The sequence below is a fragment of the Oncorhynchus masou genome, unplaced genomic scaffold, assembly GCF_036934945.1.
Source record: "Oncorhynchus masou masou isolate Uvic2021 unplaced genomic scaffold, UVic_Omas_1.1 unplaced_scaffold_2660, whole genome shotgun sequence".
Lineage (NCBI taxonomy): Eukaryota > Metazoa > Chordata > Actinopteri > Salmoniformes > Salmonidae > Oncorhynchus > Oncorhynchus masou.
The window spans coordinates 1-19,138 of NW_027009095.1; the positions used below are offsets into that span (position 1 = coordinate 1).

Genomic DNA, 19,138 nt, shown 5'->3' on the forward strand with positions numbered 1-19,138 from the left:
ATCCAAGTAAATCCACTTCCTGTTATTCAGCCAATGCTGATCATCTCCATACACAACGTTCCAAGTTCTGCACAGTACTTTCAGTGAAACTTTTTAAAGTAAAGAAATTATTTGTCCAAAACAGTTCTGTTTTTCAGAGGGCTGCATTATCTGCTGGGAAAGACTGTTTTCATTCGGTTCTATCCACACGGACCTGGTTAACAGGGTCCTTATTCATCGTACATTTAGAAGGAAATCTCATTAAAGCTTTGGAATCTGCTCTTCCCTGACTGATGCTGGGTCTCGGCGGGTGACGGAGCTCGCTGATTAAATAACTTCCTTGTTACAACCCCAAACACTCTCATTAACAACTTAGTTTACTGACAGTTTATAATACCAAATTAGAGATAAAGAGGGAATGAATGATTTACTGTGGAACTGCCGGAGATCATTGACGAGGAGAGGTGTGTCTACCAGACAGTGAGTGGTTTACTGTGCAACTGCCGGAGATCATTGACTAGGAGAGGTGTGTCTACCAGACAGTGAGTGGTTTCTTGTGGAACTGCCGGAGATCATTGACGAGGAGAGGTGTGTCTACCAGACAGTGAGTGGTTTCCTGTGGAACTGCCGGAGATCATTGACGAGGAGAGGTGTGTCTACCAGACAGTGAGTGGTTTACTGTGGAACTGCTGGATGGAGATCATTGACTAGGAGAGGTGTGTCTACCAGACAGTGAGTGGTTTACTGTGGAACTGCCTGAGATCATTGACTAGGAGAGGTGTGTCTACCAGACAGTGAGTGGTTTACTGTGGAACTGCCAGAGATCATTGACGAGGAGAGGTGTGTCTACCAGACAGTGAGTGGTTTACTGTGGAACTGCCAGAGATCATTGACGAGGAGAGGTGTGTCTACCAGACAGTGAGTGGTTTACTGTGGAACTGCCTGAGATCATTGACTAGGAGAGGTGTGTCTACCAGACAGTGAGTGGTTTACTGCGGAACTGCTGGATGGAGATCATGGACTAGATTTTTACCTCAACATAGTGTGAAATAAGCTTATAATTAATAGCCTAAATGTAGTTTCATTTTGCTGGGGTGCAATGAGGAGATTCAGGATCTTTCCCCCATGCGTTTCCATGGCAATTAGATTCTTTGGGTCAAGTTCCATTGAACTCTTTACCTCATCTATATTCCATTCTCTACAGATGAATGGATCCAGATCAGTTATTCTGTGTGTTCCAACAGTTCTGCCCTGACAACCAAACCTGACAACCCAACCTGACAACCCAACCTGACAACCCAACCTGACAACCCAACCTGACAACCCAACTTGACAACCCAACCTGACAACCCAACCTCACAACCCAACCTGACAACCCAACCTGACAACCCAACCCAGCACTCTGTTCACCATAGGGCCAATCCCATTTAGGGCACAGCTAATCACACCAAATTGCACTAAATCACATTAAATCACATTCAATTACACTAAATCACATTAAATCACAGTAAATCACAGTAAATCACAGTAGCCAGCTAGCTATCTTTATGGGTGTTTTGACATGAGTATGAAATTGTAATTCTGGTTGTTTAATGTTTTAGGGACTCCTGAAACTACCAGCAAACCAGACTGTCGTCTTGTGAAACAGTGGACGTAAAGAATCTAGCTAGATAAAGCATTTACTGCAAATTGAATGTACAGTTTGCCTTGCTGATATTTCCCATGCAATGCAGTGCGATGAAATAACGTAGCTAGCTATGTTCCTGCTTATTGGGCAGTGGAGGATAAAATCCCTGTATACCTATGGATGTGTAGCTGTCTAGCAGATCTGTGTATGGACTCAAACGTTTGGTATACATATTAGTTCAGAACCTAGATATGAACTTAAGCTATCATATCCAGTTGTATCAACTTCAAAACAGTATGACTGGCATCAATGAAGCCTATGGATTGAGTAGAATATAATCTAACTTTGTGCCAAGGATGCAAGTCGTATATACATGTAGCATGAGATCCCCACATTGTAGCCTGTACATTTAATATATTCACTGATCATGTACTAAACCTTGGCAAATAAAGGTGCGGTTCAGGTCTGAATGTCTGTGAGGTTCTTTTTCAGTCATATCCAATACCAGGAGTATCACATTCCAGTCTTTGAATGGTGCTGTGTCTGCATGTAGGTATTACAATCATACACTTCAAGAGTTTACCAATCTTGGTCCTGGGACATCAATGCTTGGTTACACATTAACTATGCAATAGACTAGAAACATGATTTAACTAGTTAAAGGGCTGATTTGTAATTCATATATACAGAAACAGAATTTATAAAACAGTGAACAAAAAATTCTATGTTTTAATTTTATATAAATACATAAAAACTATAAAATGCCATTTTAAACTGTATAAATAATTAATTAATTCATCGTTGCCACAGAAACATCAAACTAGATATGATTTATTCTATAAATGTCTAGCATACTTTGACAACCTTTGTTTTGAACACAAATTGCAGATTTGATAGAAATACATAAAATCTGTAAAATGCCATTAAAAGAGGTATAAATCAATAACTAATTCACTGTTTGTCACAGCAACATGAAACTAAGTATGAGTTATTCTATTAATGTCTAGCATACTTTAACATCCTTTTGTTTTGAGTAAACATTCAAGTTTTGATTTGATAGAAATACATTAAATCTATAAAATGTCCTTTAAAGCGGTATAAATCAATAACTAATTCACCGTTTGTCACAGAAACATCAAACTAGGTATGATTTGTTCTACACATGGTTGATCATATTACTAGTTTATCTAGCGTGTCCTGCGTTGCATATAATCGATGCGGTGCGTATCATTGCTCCAACGTGTACCGAACCATAAACATCAATGCCGTTCTTAAAATCAATACACAAAAGTATATATTTTTAAACCTGCATATTTAGCTAAAATAAATCCAGGTTAGCAGGCAATATTAACCAGGTGAAATTGTGTCACTTCTCTTGTGTTCATTGCACGCAGAGTCAGTGTATATGCAACAAGAGAGCGAGCACACGTGACAGAAATGGCATCTTATAGATGTTATGTATTTCTATCAAGTCAGACCTTGAATGTCTACTCAAAGCAAAGGTTGTAAAAGTATACTACACATTTATAGAATAAATCATATCTACTGTTATGTATCTGTGACAAACGGTGAATTAGTTATTGATTTTTACAATTTTAAATGGCTTTTGGCAAATGTCTGTTGAATGTTTGATTAATAGCTGTTGAATGTTTGATGCATGTCTGTTGAATATCCGAATGTGTAAAAATAAAACCAACTTTACCTCGGTTTCCATGTTTGGGCGTGTCGTCACTTTCTTGTTCGGCTGTAGATGGCTATTTGAAGAAATCCAGAAAGGCTATTCAAGAAATGTACACTGCTCAAAACAATAAAGGGAACACTTAAACAACACAATGTAACTCCAAGTCAATCACACTTCTGTGAAATCAAACTGTCCACTTAGGAAGCAACACTGATTGACAATAAATTTCACATGCTGTTGTGCAAATGGAATAAACAACAGGTGGAAATTATAGGCAATTAGCAAGACACCCTCAATAAAGGAGTGGTTCTGCAGGTGGTGACCACAGACCACTTCTCAGTTCCTATGCTTCCTGGCTGATGTGTTGGTCACTTTTGAATGCTGGCGGTGCTGATAGGGGTGTCAGAGAGTGAAGTCTACAACCCACACAAGTGGCTCAGGTAGTGCAGCTCATCCAGGATGGTACATCAATGTGAGCTGTGCCAAGAAGGTTTGCTGTGTCTGTCAGCGTAGTGTCCAGAGCATGGAGGAGCTACCTCCGCCTTTGTGCAAGGAGGAGCAGGAGGAGCACTGCCAGAGCCCTGCAAAATGACCTCCAGCAGGCCACAAATGTGCATGTGTCTGCTCAAACGGTCAGAAACAGACTCCATGAGGGTGGTATGAGGGCCCGACATCCACAGGTGGGGGTTGTGCTTACAGCCCAACACCGTGCAGGGTGTTTGGCATTTGCCAGAGAACACCAAGATTGGCAAATTCGCCACTGGCGCCCTGTGCTCTTCACAGATGAAAGCAGGTTCACACTGAGCACATGTGACAGACGTGACAGAGTCTGGAGACGCCGTGGAGAACGTTCTGCTGCCTGCAACATCCTCCAGCATGACCGGTTTGGCGGTGGGTCAGTCATGGTGTGGGGTGGCATTTCTTTGGGGGGCCGCACAGCCCTCCATGTGCTCGCCAGAGGTAGCCTGACTGCCATTAGGTACCGAGATGAGATCCTCAGGCCCCTTGTGAGACCATATGCTGGTGCGGTTGGCCCTGGGTTCCTCCTAATGCAAGACAATGCTAGACCTCATGTGGCTGGAGTGTGTCAGCAGTTCCTGCAAGAGGAAGGCATTGATGCTATGGACCGCCCGTTCCCCAGACCTGAATCCAATTGAGCACATCTGTGACATCATGTCTAGGCTCCATCCACCAACGCCACGTTGCACCACAGACTGTCCAGGAGTTGGCGGATGCTTTAGTCCAGGTCTGGGAGGAGATCCCTCAGGAGACCATCCACCACCTCATCAGGAGGATGCCCAGGTGTTGTAGGAGGTCATACAGGCACGTGGAGGCCACACACACTACGGAGCCTCGTTTTGACTTGTTTTAAGGACATTACATCAAAGTTGGATCAGCCTGTAGTATGGTTTTCCACTTTAATTTTGAGTGTAACTCCAAATCCAGACCTCCATGGGTTGATAAATTTGATTTCCATTGATAATTTTTGTGTGGTTTTGTTGTCAGCACATTTAACTATGTAAAGAAAAAAAGTATTTAATAAGAATATTTAATTCATTCAGATCTAGGATGTGTTATTTTAGTGTTCCCTTTATTTTTTTGAGCAGTGTATTTTGAGTGCATGGGACCACACGAGTTTGGTTCGCCTAACTTACTTCGGCTAGACGCCAGCCGAACTGACGCATGCGGACGCATTTACCCTGTCTTACACAATTTGTTACACACTGTTATGATGATTATAGATATGTCTGTGGAGGAGGAATGGCACATGGATGAATTACACTCCTGATGGTTTTTTCCCCTCTGCTTTGAGCAGGGTTGCCAGGTCCATATGAAATGACAATAACCTCTCAAAAACCCTCCCACAGGTTCAGAAAACTAGGTCAACATTTCTGTTGCAGCAAGAGATGATTTGACACATTTCTCTAATAAACCCTTTTTCCCACAACTTTACCTAGCGAATTAAGAAGGAATGTCGACGTAATTTGTAACTACAGAAGAAAAGTTTTCCATTAAAATTATTGTTATTGGGAGCTTAATAATACTCTCCATGACATGGCAACCCTGGCTTTGAGGTAAGCACACGCGCCGATGACGTCAATGTCAGATCACACCTTGTCCACTGTGTGATCTAAACAGTTGCTGACGCGTCTCTCTCAAAGCCTGCGATTGGTCAGAAAGGGGTCGCCCCGGTCGAATAGGAGGGGATTGTGTGTCCCAAGTGCTGCTATTGGTTGTCGAGAGAGAGAGCGAGACAAAGAGAGAATGAGATAGTGAGAGAGAGAGTTCATTGTGAGGGCTCAAACGCACACTACACAGAAAAACTTTGTTTGCTTCTCGTCTTTGACAGCAGAAGAAGGCTACTATAAAGTAGCGGAGAATGTCGATTTCCATATGGAATTCCATATCTGCGCAGTAGGCTACATCTCCTCAGAGCCTGAGCAGGTGTCAGATTTTACTGCGTTCACTTGCTGAAGGGGTAAGAGTTTATAATCTCTATGATGCTGTCACGCAGCAAATCCGCTTGACTAATAGCTCATTGATTTTGTTGTGCAGGTAACGTTATATGTTGATTTACAACATGTCATGCTATTTTATAAGCATTATTTGTACGTTATTGGTAGGCATACTATAAGCAAATATGTTCGATCGTGAAACATCTTGCGGCCCGCAGCAAACTGTTCGCCAAAATGCGCGCCTATGGAGCAGATTGCGTTTCGCTGCGGGGTGGGAAGGTCAATTATAATTCAGACATAACTAGGCATTCCCGCATTTCAGTGGCTCCCCCTGTGACTGTCAAGCATAATAATGATTGTTGGTCCTTGATGTAGGCTATTATCTATGATATTCATCAAGTTACTCATTATGTAAACAATTGGTCATTTTATATACTGCTTATAATTACATGATTTTACACTAGGTTGACTAATGTTAGCGCATCAGACAGTGTCATGCTTCATTGTATCTGTGGCCAGTCCTGTGTCTATGAAAATGAAACCATGACCTCCGCCTAATAGACACCACGCTCTCTCATTAAACGTTGCTTTGTGTAACCTTTGCTTTCACTTTATTTCTGTCAACATCAGTATTTCAGACAGTGCCAGTGTTATACTAATACAAGTGCCTTGTAATATAGTTGAACTATAAGATAATGTCTCACTGTTGCTTAGTAACAACACAAAGGGCCTCAGTCCAACATCCACTCTTTATCCCTTGTTGGAATCAACAACCAGCTTTTAAACGTTCTGTTCTCCCCTCCTCTCTCTGTCTCCCTCCTTCCTCTTTCCCTCGCTCCCCCCCCACCCCTCTATCTCCTCTCTAAGCAGGCTTACACTGCATGTGTGCGTGTGTTTCCTTGACAACCTACAGAGTGTCTTTGGCTACATCCAAAATGGCACCCTGTTCTCATGTAGTGCACTACTTCTGACCGGGGCCCAGAGTGCACTATATAGGGAATAGGGTGCTATTTTGGGATGCAGACATTGTGTGGTCTGAGGCTCAAGGATAATGCTGTCATCCCACAAACAGACTATCTAGGTTGCTGGGCAGTTGCCAGCCCAGGTCAGGGGCTAGCGACATTTAGCTAATGATTGATGTCTGTTTGTTTGCAGGTGCTGACGGAGTTGTCTTGGAATCCCTCTATTCTTTCAATTCATCTCTCATCAACCTGATCTCCCTACTACTACCTCATCCCTCCCTCTCTCCTCCTCACCCCTCCATCTCCCCTCTCTCAGAGGGTTATGGAGGACCCGGAACCCCCCTCTGTGGTGGATGGTCCGTCCCTGCTCTGGCAGCCTGAAAAGAGGCGAAGCAGGAAGTCGGGATGTTCCAACATCTTCGCGGGGGTAAATCTGCGTCAGCTAAGACGGCTGTTCCATGTGGCCGGGGACCGGGACCCAGAGCAGCGGGCAAGACTGGTGTGGGGCAGAGAAGAGCGAGACAGAGGGAGAGAGGGAGGAGAGGAAGAGGAGGAGGAGGAGGGAGAGATGGATGCAGGGCTGGCCCAGGCGTTGGTGGGGTTCAGGGTGAGAGCCAGAAGCAGGAGTGGTATCAGGACGGAGGGACACAGAGAACCCAAGTTGCTGAAAGCATTTGGACACCTCAGGTAAGAGAGAGAGGAGGGAGAGAAAGGAGTTAGAGACAGATGGAGAGAGAGCACAACGAGAGAAAGAAAGAGGAGACAGAGAGACAGATAATTAAAGAGAGTGGAAACCAGGTCAAGGGTATTTGGTCTGGCATCAACAGACAGATCAGCTCAAATCCTTTAACTACATCCTCCACCTGACTCTCCACATTTAACTTACGTTTAACTGACAGATCGATTAAATTTGTGCTAGTCAGGCTTCTAATGATCCCTATGGTCTCTTCTTCTATCCCATGTCAGTGTTTGCACATCTGAGGCCCTATGTATCAAGCATCTCATAGTAGGAGTGCTGATCTTGGATCAGATCCCCCATATCCATCTAATCTTATTCTTTGTGATCCAAAAGGCAAAACTTGATCCCAAATCAGCACTACTACTTTGAAAGCTTTGATACATACAGGCCTTGAAGCAACCGCATAGGTAGAAGTAGGGTTGGGCCTGAAATACCACTTCCAGATATGTTTCCACTGTGACTTTGTTTTAAAGAGACGTCCCTCTCTCCTTCCCTCCCACTTTCCCTTCTCTCTATCCCTCACTCTTTCCTTCCCTCCCATTTATTTGCTCTCCCTCCCTCCCCTATTCGCACTCTCTTTCCTCTCAGGATTAAGGAGGGTTTGGACCACCCTGAGGAGGACAATGAAGAGGAGGACCCCAGTGATATTGGAGAGCTGGACCCCCTCCCTGGAGGGTCGACAGGCGCAGAGGGGGGCGCCCCATTGACGGACGCACAGAGGCCCTCAGAGAGACCCCATTTGGAGAGGCTGGGGGCCGCGACGAGGCAGGAGGGAACCAGGGACCCAGAACGCTACCTCCATCGCATTCTACACTGAGCCAATGGAGAGAAATGAGCGCTGGCCTGCTGAACTTAAAACGTGTCATAAAGCTGCTCTGTGATTGGTCCTTTCTCCATTCCCACCAATCAGAGCGAGGTGTCGTTCAATAGAGTTGCCATGTGTGGAGTTAAATGAAGTACGTTTTCGACCACACTGTCAACCTAACCTTCCTTGTCGAGATGTCACTTTAACCAAAGGAAGGGAGAGAACTGGCAACATCACAATGACTGTGAGAGCATTATCAATCCTGCTCAGTCACTGTTCACTGCCTGATCAGAGCAGACAGACCGATCTACAACACTATCGGCAGGTGACTATGGCTGTGTTCGAGAGCTTCAAAACGACTGCAGGCGACTGTCGAATCTACAAATCACCTGGCATCAAATAACTCATTATTTGTAGTTCAGTCGGTCAGTTAAATTTGCCCATGATACATTGCGGTTTTGATCCTCTCGAACACGGCCTGTGTGTGGTCCAAAAATCCCAAAGGCATGGACTTCGTAGAAAAGCCAGTAACACTAGAAATGGTTCTCTATAACAAAGCTATACCTGGTAGACAGCCTACAACTAAACCTGAAAGGACTTGGACAGGTGTAAACAACATGGGAAGACATTTCCACAGCATTAACTGTGATGTAAAACACTCTGTACTGAAAGTGGTCCAACAGTGGACTAATGAATAAAACTAAGGTTTAGTTTGAGTGAACTATCCATTTAAGGGTTATGGTTGACACAAACATGCAAATCTGTCAAAGTAAACTTGCATATATGTATGTGTGTGCATAGGTTTGTCTAACAAGTAGATGAAGGTCCTCACCAAATAAAGTGAGGGGAAAATGAGAAAGTCTTCTCTCTAAATAAAAACACATTTATCAAAACAAACGACAGGATACATGGTATTAATGTAATACAGTTTTGTTATAATCTTTCATTAAATATATTACATACAAATTATACAGTGCAAATGTCACAATACATTTCAGGTCAGTTAGAATCTGTGGCAACAGGAAGTCCTGATAGTGTGTTTTCAAAAAAAAACGTGTCAATCTTTCTCCCACAAGAATGAAAAATTATAAAAAGAATTACCAGAAATCAAAGTAAACAGAAGCGCTGGGAGACATCTTAAATGTATTGGACTACAGGATGGCGGAGAGGAAAATCTGAGCTACTTTTCCCCTGTTATTTTCAGAAAGGGGGAAAGTAGTCATTTCTCCAAATGTGGCCCCCTAAAACTTCAATGCGCTGCAGTACCTTGCAGTTCCTCATCCGAAGACAAAGGGGGCAGTAGAGAGCCATGAGAGCAATGAGTCCGCATGGCTGCTGCTGTCCACAGAGTGGCCGTCTTAAGGAATGCAACACCACCTCTCACCCAAACCGGGAGAGAGAGAGAGGCTTTAAAACTGCAGTGGCTGAGTTAAGTGTCTGTTTCCCAAATGGAACCCTATGGGCCCTGGTCAAAAGTAGTGCACTAGGGAATAGGGCCCCTTTTGGGACAACTCCATAGAAAGGGAGTTTACTAAGCCCATCATATAGACTCCATTCCTTATAGGAAGATATATCATCATCATCTTTGACATCCACACAAGGCACAGAGACAAACAGACGGAAGGATATGCGTTCTCTTCCTTTTGTCCTCAGTCCTCCTCGTCTTCCTCAGTCATTCTCAATACCGTCTGTGTCCGTTGGGGAGAGGGCGGGGCGGTGGGAGGAGAGGGGGGGGAGGGCGGGGGGGGCGGAGAGACTCCACTCGTTTGCCCTTTACACACATACATTTGACGTACACACTTGCTCACTCCTCCTCCTCTACCACCGGGTGAAGAAGGGTCTCCTGCTCTGGAAGCTCTGTGTGTAAGACTCGCTGTTGGCCCTCTGTGGTGCTCTGGCTGTTTCTACTATAACTGGAGGCATCTGGACCAGCTGGAGGGGGTCTTACTGTTCTTCAGAGCCTGGCTGAGGTTCAGGATCTAGGCCACCAGAGGGGGAGGGGGGGGGTGAAAGTGAGACCGACAGGTTGGATACTCTCCATAAGGGCATGACATCTGTGATGCATTGTGGGTCAATTGTGACTGACTGATCTACAAAGAATGAGAAGTTATTTCTACGTAGTTATTTCCAAGTTAACTTCAATTAATAGCCCAACATTTATTTGCTTCAATCACTGAACACGACCGGCGCTTACTAGAGACGGGCTTCTATTTCCTTAATGCGCACAGCTTTTGCCCAATAAAAAGGTTGAGAAGACTACCACGCGGTTTATTGTGAGCAGTATAAACAGAGTAACACATCCATCGCAGGTTAGACTTGCAGAGACTAGACTGCCCAGAGGTCATGTTTCAGCACCATTCTCTCACTCCTTCAGTCTCTCGTATCGGCTGTAGTTGAGCCGAACACGTCAAACCACACCGCGGTCTCATCCAATGACATTACTCACCGACTTTCACTTGTAAACAATTCATCTAGACCCGGCTTTTATTTGCTGAAATGTGTGCCGATTCCCAGGCTATTAAAAATGGACAGGCGGCGTTTTGAGAGACTGTGTTTAATTGAAGTTTTCCGGGATATATTATTTAAAAAGAGGCATGGCATATTTAAAACATACCTGTCCTCTCATAACAGCTATCTGCCTGTGGAACTGCCCTCTGTCGAAACCTGGGTCTTTCTGCAACACACAGGTCAAGGGTCAAAAATACTCAAATAGAAACACCATCAAAGATTGGATAATCAATTCCGTTTGAAGTTGTCTCCCTCCCTCCCTCCTCCTCACCTTAAACAGTTCGTACAGGTCTTCCTCCAGATCTTTGATAAAGTTGGGATCAGCAAGTTTGGGTAGAACCAGCTCTCTTATCTCCTGGGAGAATGGAACCTTGGCTTGGGACAGCCACGCCCAGTAGAACGGGTCTACGATTGGTCAAAAAATTTACAAACTTTCGTGAGAAATGCAATGATTGGTCACAGAGAAGGTGCATTTCTATAGGGGCTCTGTGATTGGTCAGTGGGAAAGTGCATCTCTACAAACTGCTCTGTGATTGGTCAGAGCATCTCTACAAGCTGTTCAGTGATTGGTTGAGGAGGCAGAAGGCGGTGCTTACAGGCTCTCCAGGAGTCGGGGTGTTTGAGAGGGAAGGCCAGTCCGTTGTCTATAGCAGCTAGTTGGATGATAGGATCCTTCACTACGACCCAGTCTGTGTCCTGGACAGAGAGAGTGGAGGAGAGGAGGGAGAGAGGAGGGGTGATAGACAGGGGGGTAGACAGAGAGGTGGAAAGAGAGCACTCTGAGTCAGACATAAGTGCATAAGAGTTCACCCCCCCCCCCCAGAACAGACACCGAAAAAGGAACAGACACACACACAAGGTTTCAGTGCCTGTTCTGGTGTGTGGGTGTGTGTGTGCTTACCCGGTTTCCCTGGTCCATGGGACAGTCATATTTTAGAAGCCAGTTATCGTTTCCCCGATCTGTGGAGACAGAGAGAGACAGAGAGGTGTTAGAGTTTAATGCACCTTCCACATCACCATTTCACACAGGTGTCAGCCGGCCTGCTTGTCCTTCTTCACCGTCGTTGCCTTGGTTACGTACCTGTGTTCCTGATGATGTAATCGAGGACCACCAGCCTCTCAAACTGTAGTTGCATCTGTCTATTGGTGTTCTCTGGCAAGGGGTCTGCCTCAAACCTCCGCAGCCAGAAGTCTGCATCCTTAAAGCCCTCAACGAAGATCTGGAACGAACCCAACTGGAGGACAGGAGGGAGAGAGCGAGAGAGCGGAGAAAGAGAGAGGATGGGAGAGAGAGAGTGAGAGAGTCATCATAAATCTAGAGTAAATCACAGATCCTAATGGAGAAGTTTTAGAGTAAAGTCTCACCTTTAAAACTTTAATCTGCTAAATCTCTTTACGTCAATTAAGGATTCACTTTAAAAACCCTTCATCCTGCATTTCCCTCTGGGCGGCCTGTAGTTCAAGAATAGTATGTGAACTAAGTAATGTACTATAAAGGGAATAGTGTACCCTTTGGAACACAACCAGGAAGCAGCAGATGTACCTTGGGAGGCAGGCCGATCCTGTGGAAGTGTTGTCCCACTTTGGGTACCTTCTCCAGAGCCAGCCTCTTACCCCTGGACTTGACCCGGTCTATAGCGTTATAGTTAAACGTCTCACTGGCCAGGTACACAACCTAGTGGAGAGATGGGGTGGGGGGGCAAGAATGGGGTGGGGGGCAAGAGGGTGGAGAGAAGGAGAGGGGGAAGAAGATGTAGAGTCGCAATTTGTAAGTCGCTCTGGATAAGAGCGTCTGCTAAATGACTTAAATGTTAAATGTAGAGAGAGAGGACAGGAGAGAGAGAGTGTGTGTGAGAGAGTGAAGGAAAGCAAGAGAGAACCCTGATGCAGGATCTCCCAGTACCTGTGTGTGTACCTGCGTGCCTAAGTGTGTGTGTCTAACCACTACCTTGGCCCCGGGGTCTGTATTTAGTTTCTGATTGCACAGGCTTCAGGCAGACTACCCTGGTTCAGTGTGTGTGTGTGTGTGTGTGTGTGTGTGTGTGTGTGTGTGTGTGTGTGTGTGTGTGTGTGTGTGTGTGTGTGTGTGTGTGTGTGTGTGTGTGTGTGTGTGTGTGTGTGTGTGTGTGTGTGTGTGTGTGTGTGTGTGTGTGTGTGTGTGTAACCCCCCCTACCTTGGTCCTGGGTACTATGTTAAGCTCTAGTTTCTGGTCCACCAGACTGGCCCCAGCCTCTGACAGATAACCCTGGTTCAGGACTAGACAGTCCCGTCCAAAACAGCAGGGACAACACAGCTTCTGGAGCCACTTGGTCCACTTTGGGTTCAGCTGACCATAAGGCTCCTCGTTCTTAGGCTTGAACACACCGATGATCTTCTACAAAGAGAAACAGAGAGAGTCAGAGAGAGAGAGATTTAGGTGGGCATTTTCTAATTGCAAACTCACCTGTGCTGTGAACAAATGTAACATTGGTAAAAGATGGGATGAGTGAAGTTACAATATGCAGAGACAGGGAGAAATTTCTCCACAGGTGCTGCATGTTAACTACTACCATGCTTCATACTGTAACACTGTTCTGTTAACTACTACCATGCTTCATACTGTACCAACACTGTTCTGTTAACTACTACCACGCTTCATACTGTACCAACACTGTTCTGTTAACTACTACCACGCTTTATACTGTACCAACACTGTTCTGTTAACTACTACCATGCTTTATACTGTACCAACACTGTTCTGTTAACTACTACCATGCTTCATACTGTAACACTGTTCTGTTAACTACTACCATGCTTCATACTGTAACACTGTTCTGTTAACTACTACCATGCTTCATACTGTACCAACACTGTTCTGTTTACTACTACCATGCTTCATACTGTACCAACACTGTTCTGTTCACTACTACCATGCTTCATACTGTACCAACACTGTTCTGTTTACTACTACCATGCTTCATACTGTACCAACACTGTTCTGTTTACTACTACCATGCTTCATACTGTACCAACACTGTTCTGTTTACTACTACCATGCTTCATACTGTACCAACACTGTTCTGTTTACTACTACCATGCTTCATACTGTACCAACACTGTTCTGTTAACTACTACCACGCTTCATACTGTACCAACACTGTTCTGTTAACTACTACCTTGCTCCATACTGTAACACTGTTCTGTTAACTACTACCACGCTTCATACTGTACCAACACTGTTCTGTTAACTACTACCATGCTTCATACTGTAACACTGTTCTGTTAACTACTACCATGCTTCATACTGTAACACTGTTCTGTTAACTACTACCATGCTTCATACTGTACCAACACTGTTCTGTTTACTACTACCATGCTTCATACTGTAACACTGTTCTGTTAACTACTACCACGCTTCATACTGTACCAACACTGTTCTGTTCACTACTACCACGCTTCATACTGTACCAACACTGTTCTGTTAACTACTACCACGCTTCATACTGTACCAACACTGTTCTGTTAACTACTACCATGCTTCATACTGTAACACTGTTCTGTTAACTACTACCATGCTTCATACTGTACCAACACTGTTCTGTTAACTACTACCACGCTTCATACTGTACAACACTGTTCTGTTAACTACTACCTTGCTCCATACTGTAACACTGTTCTGTTAACTACTACCACGCTTCATACTGTACCAACACTGTTCTGTTAACTACTACCATGCTTCATACTGTAACACTGTTCTGTTAACTACTACCATGCTTCATACTGTAACACTGTTCTGTTAACTACTACCATGCTTCATACTGTACCAACACTGTTCTGTTTACTACTACCATGCTTCATACTGTAACACTGTTCTGTTAACTACTACCACGCTTCATACTGTACCAACACTGTTCTGTTAACTACTACCATGCTTCATACTGTACCAACACTGTTCTGTTAACTACTACCACGCTTCATACTGTACCAACACTGTTCTGTTAACTACTACCATGCTTCATACTGTAACACTGTTCTGTTAACTACTACCATGCTTCATACTGTACCAACACTGTTCTGTTAACTACTACCACGCTTCATACTGTACCAACACTGTTCTGTTAACTACTACCTTGCTCCATACTGTAACACTGTTCTGTTAACTACTACCACGCTTCATACTGTACCAACACTGTTCTGTTAACTACTACCATGCTTCATACTGTAACACTGTTCTGTTAACTACTACCATGCTTCATACTGTAACACTGTTCTGTTAACTACTACCATGCTTCATACTGTACCAACACTGTTCTGTTTACTACTACCATGCTTCATACTGTAACACTGTTCTGTTAACTACTACCACGCTTCATACTGTACCAACACTGTTCTGTTCACTACTACCACGCTTCATACTGTACCAACACTGTTCTGTTAACTACTACCACGCTTCATACTGTACCAACACTGTTCTGTTAACTACTACCATGCTTCATACTGTAACACTGTTCTGTTAACTACTACCATGCTTCATACTGTAACACTGTTCTGTTAACTACTACCACGCTTCATACTGTACCAACACTGTTCTGTTAACTACTACCATGCTTCATACTGTACCAACACTGTTCTGTTAACTACTACCATGCTTCATACTGTACCAACACTGTTCTGTTAACTACTACCATGCTTCATACTGTACCAACACTGTTCTGTTAACTACTACCATGCTTCATACTGTACCAACACTGTTCTGTTTACTACTACCATGCTTCATACTGTACCAACACTGTTCTGTTTACTACTACCATGCTTCATACTGTACCAACACTGTTCTGTTCACTACTACCATGCTTCATACTGTACCAACACTGTTCTGTTTACTACTACCATGCTTCATACTGTACCAACACTGTTCTGTTTACTACTACCATGCTTCATACTGTACCAACACTGTTCTGTTAACTACTACCATGCTTCATACTGTACCACTGTTCTGTTAACTACTACCATGCTTCATACTGTAACACTGTTCTGTTAACTACTACCATGCTTCATACTGTACCAACACTGTTCTGTTAACTACTACCATGCTTCATACTGTAACACTGTTCTGTTAACTACTACCATGCTTCATACTGTACCAACACTGTTCTGTTCACTACTACCATGCTTCATACTGTAACACTGTTCTGTTAACTACTACCATGCTTCATACTGTACCAACACTGTTCTGTTAACTACTACCATGCTTCATACTGTACCAACACTGTTCTGTTAGCTACTCGACTGCCACAGGAGCATGATTCATGGCGGAGCAGATATCTGTGCTTATACACACAGGGTCGGTACAATACTACAGACAGACCTGGCTGAATTCCGGTAGACAATGTGCTTGTTTGGAACTACACATACAGGAAGTGAAATCTGGTGGATTCCCCCACACGGCAGGACTTCCAAAGTCCACAGAGACACTTCCATTTTTAACCAACAAATGTGGTCGCATGGTGGAGTTTCAGATGATGATAAAATGTTGGGTAAGTTGCTACTAGTACTCGGTCTATGTCTGTGCACCAAGTCACCATAGGTTGCTTCTCCCTCATGTTTCTATCCAAAGATTAGATTGTGGTTACAATTCTCTAAAACGGGAGCTCATCAAATAGAAAGAGCACTATTTTCCATCCCAACAAACCTCGTGACAATTCATCATTAGTACCAAGAGTGTGTGGGTGATTACAACCCCATGAGTTCACAGCGCAACAATGACTGATTGCCGATGCAGACGGATAGACTGTGTTGCGTGAAGCTGTGTGGGAGTGTACGTGTGTGTTCGGGCTCTGGTTAAAAGTAGTGCACTATATAGGGAATACAGTGCCATTTGTGAGTCATTTTGACACAAAGTCTATCCGCGAGTCGAGGCCAACACATGAGAGTGAGTAGAGGGCACTAGGCTCCTCAGCTGGTGTTGCCAGTGACACAGCTGTTCCAGATAAGAGATTGGCTAGACTATAACTGGGTCAACTCTACTGTATGGAAGTACAGTCAATAAACAACACCAGAACGGGGCCATATTGGAGAGAACAAACAGGACAATGGAGCTTGAAGTTAGACACCTGTTTCCCCGGGCGGTTTCTCAGTGGGAGGATATATTTACAGGTCATACTGAAGGAAACAAACCACAGCCCTTGTCCTCGTTTAGAGTACAAAGTGACATGGGAGGAATTTACCTGCAACAGTGTAGCCGTCTGGACAATAAAAAGACGCACAAGATATCATTACTCAAGGATGATAACTACTGGACTTGTCAATCTCCTGTTGTCATTCATAAACAAAACAAAGTGTCGTAGTTATCTCTGATATATGCTAAATATGACGACATGCAGTCCATAGCTGTTTAGGTGACCCAGCTAAATATGACGACATGCTGTTTAGGTGACCCAGCTAAATCGATCGATTGTGATCTCCTTTCAATGCTTTTCACTCTTTCTTACCCCTTGTGAATCTTTGACAAAGTAGCTGCCGCTGGATCCCTGGTAGATTCTCTCCGGATAGATCCCTTCGTCGATGGCGCGTTCCGCCTTGCGGATGATCTCTCGAAACTCGGGATCCTCCGAGAAGTCGTTTCTATGCGGATCCCGCGGTAAACCTCCTCGGTCCCGGTCCAACAACGGCTGTCTCTCCCGGCTGCGCTCCGGACTCCCGGCCGGGATGCGAACCACCGAGCCCGGCGTGCCTCCAAATCCGCCCCGGGGACTGGTGGGCTCGGTGGGGCAGAAGTCGTTGGAGTCCCGTAGCGGGGAAACCAACGGACTAGTTTCGTCCATACCGGGGTACGCGGAGGAAAGATAGGTAGAGAGAAAAGGGGGAAAGACGAAGGGATGAGCTTTTGTGTTCAGTCTATTTACCGATAATGTAACGTCACCGTTGTCAATAAAAAAAATCAGCTGACAGTCAGCTTCCGGGAAGAGGCGGGCCCAGTTGGTGATTGTAGGAGTGTTTGGCCAATCAGAGCTATCATCCGGCCGTCAAGGTTCTTTGTGCACGCAACTATTGGCTGGAATCATAACGCCCCCTTGAAGCACGTGACAAAAAGTGCCACACAATTTAAATACAAGACAACAAATCAAAACTCTTTATAAATCAGTGGTATTCAAACGTTTTCATCGGGGACCGATGTCCATCAGATTTTCCACTAATGCTCCTTATATGACACATCACTGTACTCTTCTGTAAACTGACCGTATCTGTATACCAGTCGCAAGACCCACTGGTTGATGCTTATTTATAAAACCCTCTTAGGCCTCACTCCCCCCTATCTGAGATATCTACTGCAGCCCTCATCCTCCACATACAAAACCCGTTCTGCCAGTCACATTCTGTTAGAGTCCCCAAAGGACACATCCCTGGGACGTGTTTTTTAATACATTTTGACGACCACACTGCAGTTCCCCGGACCACCACTAGGAGTAGCGACCTCGACTTTGAATGTAATTTAATTTAACCTTTATTTAACTAGGCAAGTCAGATGATGGCTTTTGAAAGCACTGAAAATAAGTATTGTATTAATAACATAGCCTTCTATCAATAGCCTACCATCAGTCATGGAAGAAGACTGCTATAAGGTTCACTTAATGCAAAATGCGTATAGCCCTATAATAAGCCAACTACAGGTAGTCATTCTGTAGAGGTGAGATGTTTACATTGTGTGCAAGCAGCATATAGCATAGCCATAGTATAGGGCCCTAGGCTATAGATTTTGTAGAATGGCTGCAGATCAATGGACTAGTGGTAAATGATGACCAAATTAATTCATTTCCAAAGGGAGAAGAATTAGAATGTAATTTCTTATTTAACCAGGAAGTTGATAGATAATTAAACAGTGTCTAGTTAGTCTCAGATAGGCCTTGTGTCAGAAATGATGATAACATGAAATGCCTAATATCGCATTATATCTTCATACATCCAAACACCTTTATATCACCAACTTTAGCCCACTATTCAGTGAAGGACATAGGCCACCTTTTGGAAGTTTCAACATTTATTTTTCGAACTTAGCCTGTAGGCAATTGTGTAACTTTTTATTGATATTTTTATTGTGTAACTTAAAATGCCCCATGAGGTGAAGGAGCTCCTCATAAGAACAACAAATGCCGCATCATCCCGCGGATAGGTTACCACGGGAACGAACCACCACCAACACAGTCACCGTGGGTGGCCGCCTGGCCGGTCAGTGTTTTGGGTTGGTGACTCGGCTATGTTTGCGTCCCATCTCCTTTCTACTGGACTCTGCACTCGTTCACTACTTCCCACAAATCTAAAAGCACTGGATTGGTGGAGGATGGGATAGAGGGAGAGTTTCTATAAGTATTCATTAAAGGACTGTATGGGTATAGGCTAAACA

The 19,138-nt window shown here is 44.2% G+C and overlaps 1 protein-coding gene across 1 annotated transcript; it reads right to left on the reverse strand.

The window, feature by feature from the left end:
* Positions 1 to 9,163: 9,163 nt before the first annotated feature.
* On the reverse strand, positions 9,164 to 17,685 carry LOC135533783 (phosphatidylinositol 4-kinase type 2-alpha-like). Its single transcript, XM_064961011.1, has 9 exons — positions 17,229 to 17,685; positions 12,932 to 13,132; positions 12,301 to 12,432; positions 11,839 to 11,992; positions 11,659 to 11,717; positions 11,354 to 11,453; positions 11,029 to 11,162; positions 10,864 to 10,923; positions 9,164 to 10,228 (listed from the first exon to the last, which is right to left on the reverse strand). The coding sequence occupies exons 1-9, from the start codon at positions 17,559 to 17,561 to the stop codon at positions 10,157 to 10,159; spliced, it is 1,245 nt and encodes a 414-aa protein (XP_064817083.1). The 5' UTR covers positions 17,562 to 17,685; the 3' UTR covers positions 9,164 to 10,156.
* Between the last annotated feature and the right edge of the window lie 1,453 nt (positions 17,686 to 19,138).

Excerpts from the sequence above, each read along its gene's own strand:
- LOC135533783 (XM_064961011.1), bottom strand. The coding sequence starts at position 17,561 with ATGGACGAAACTAGTCCGTTGGTTTCCCCGCTACGGGACTCCAACGAC. Across the intron at positions 11,718-11,838 it reads TTACATCATCAGGAACACAG|ATCGGGGAAACGATAACTGG; the intron begins GTACGTAACCAA and ends CTGTCTCCACAG. Across the intron at positions 11,163-11,353 it reads CCCCGACTCCTGGAGAGCCT|ACCCGTTCTACTGGGCGTGG; the intron begins GTAAGCACCGCC and ends GACCAATCGTAG.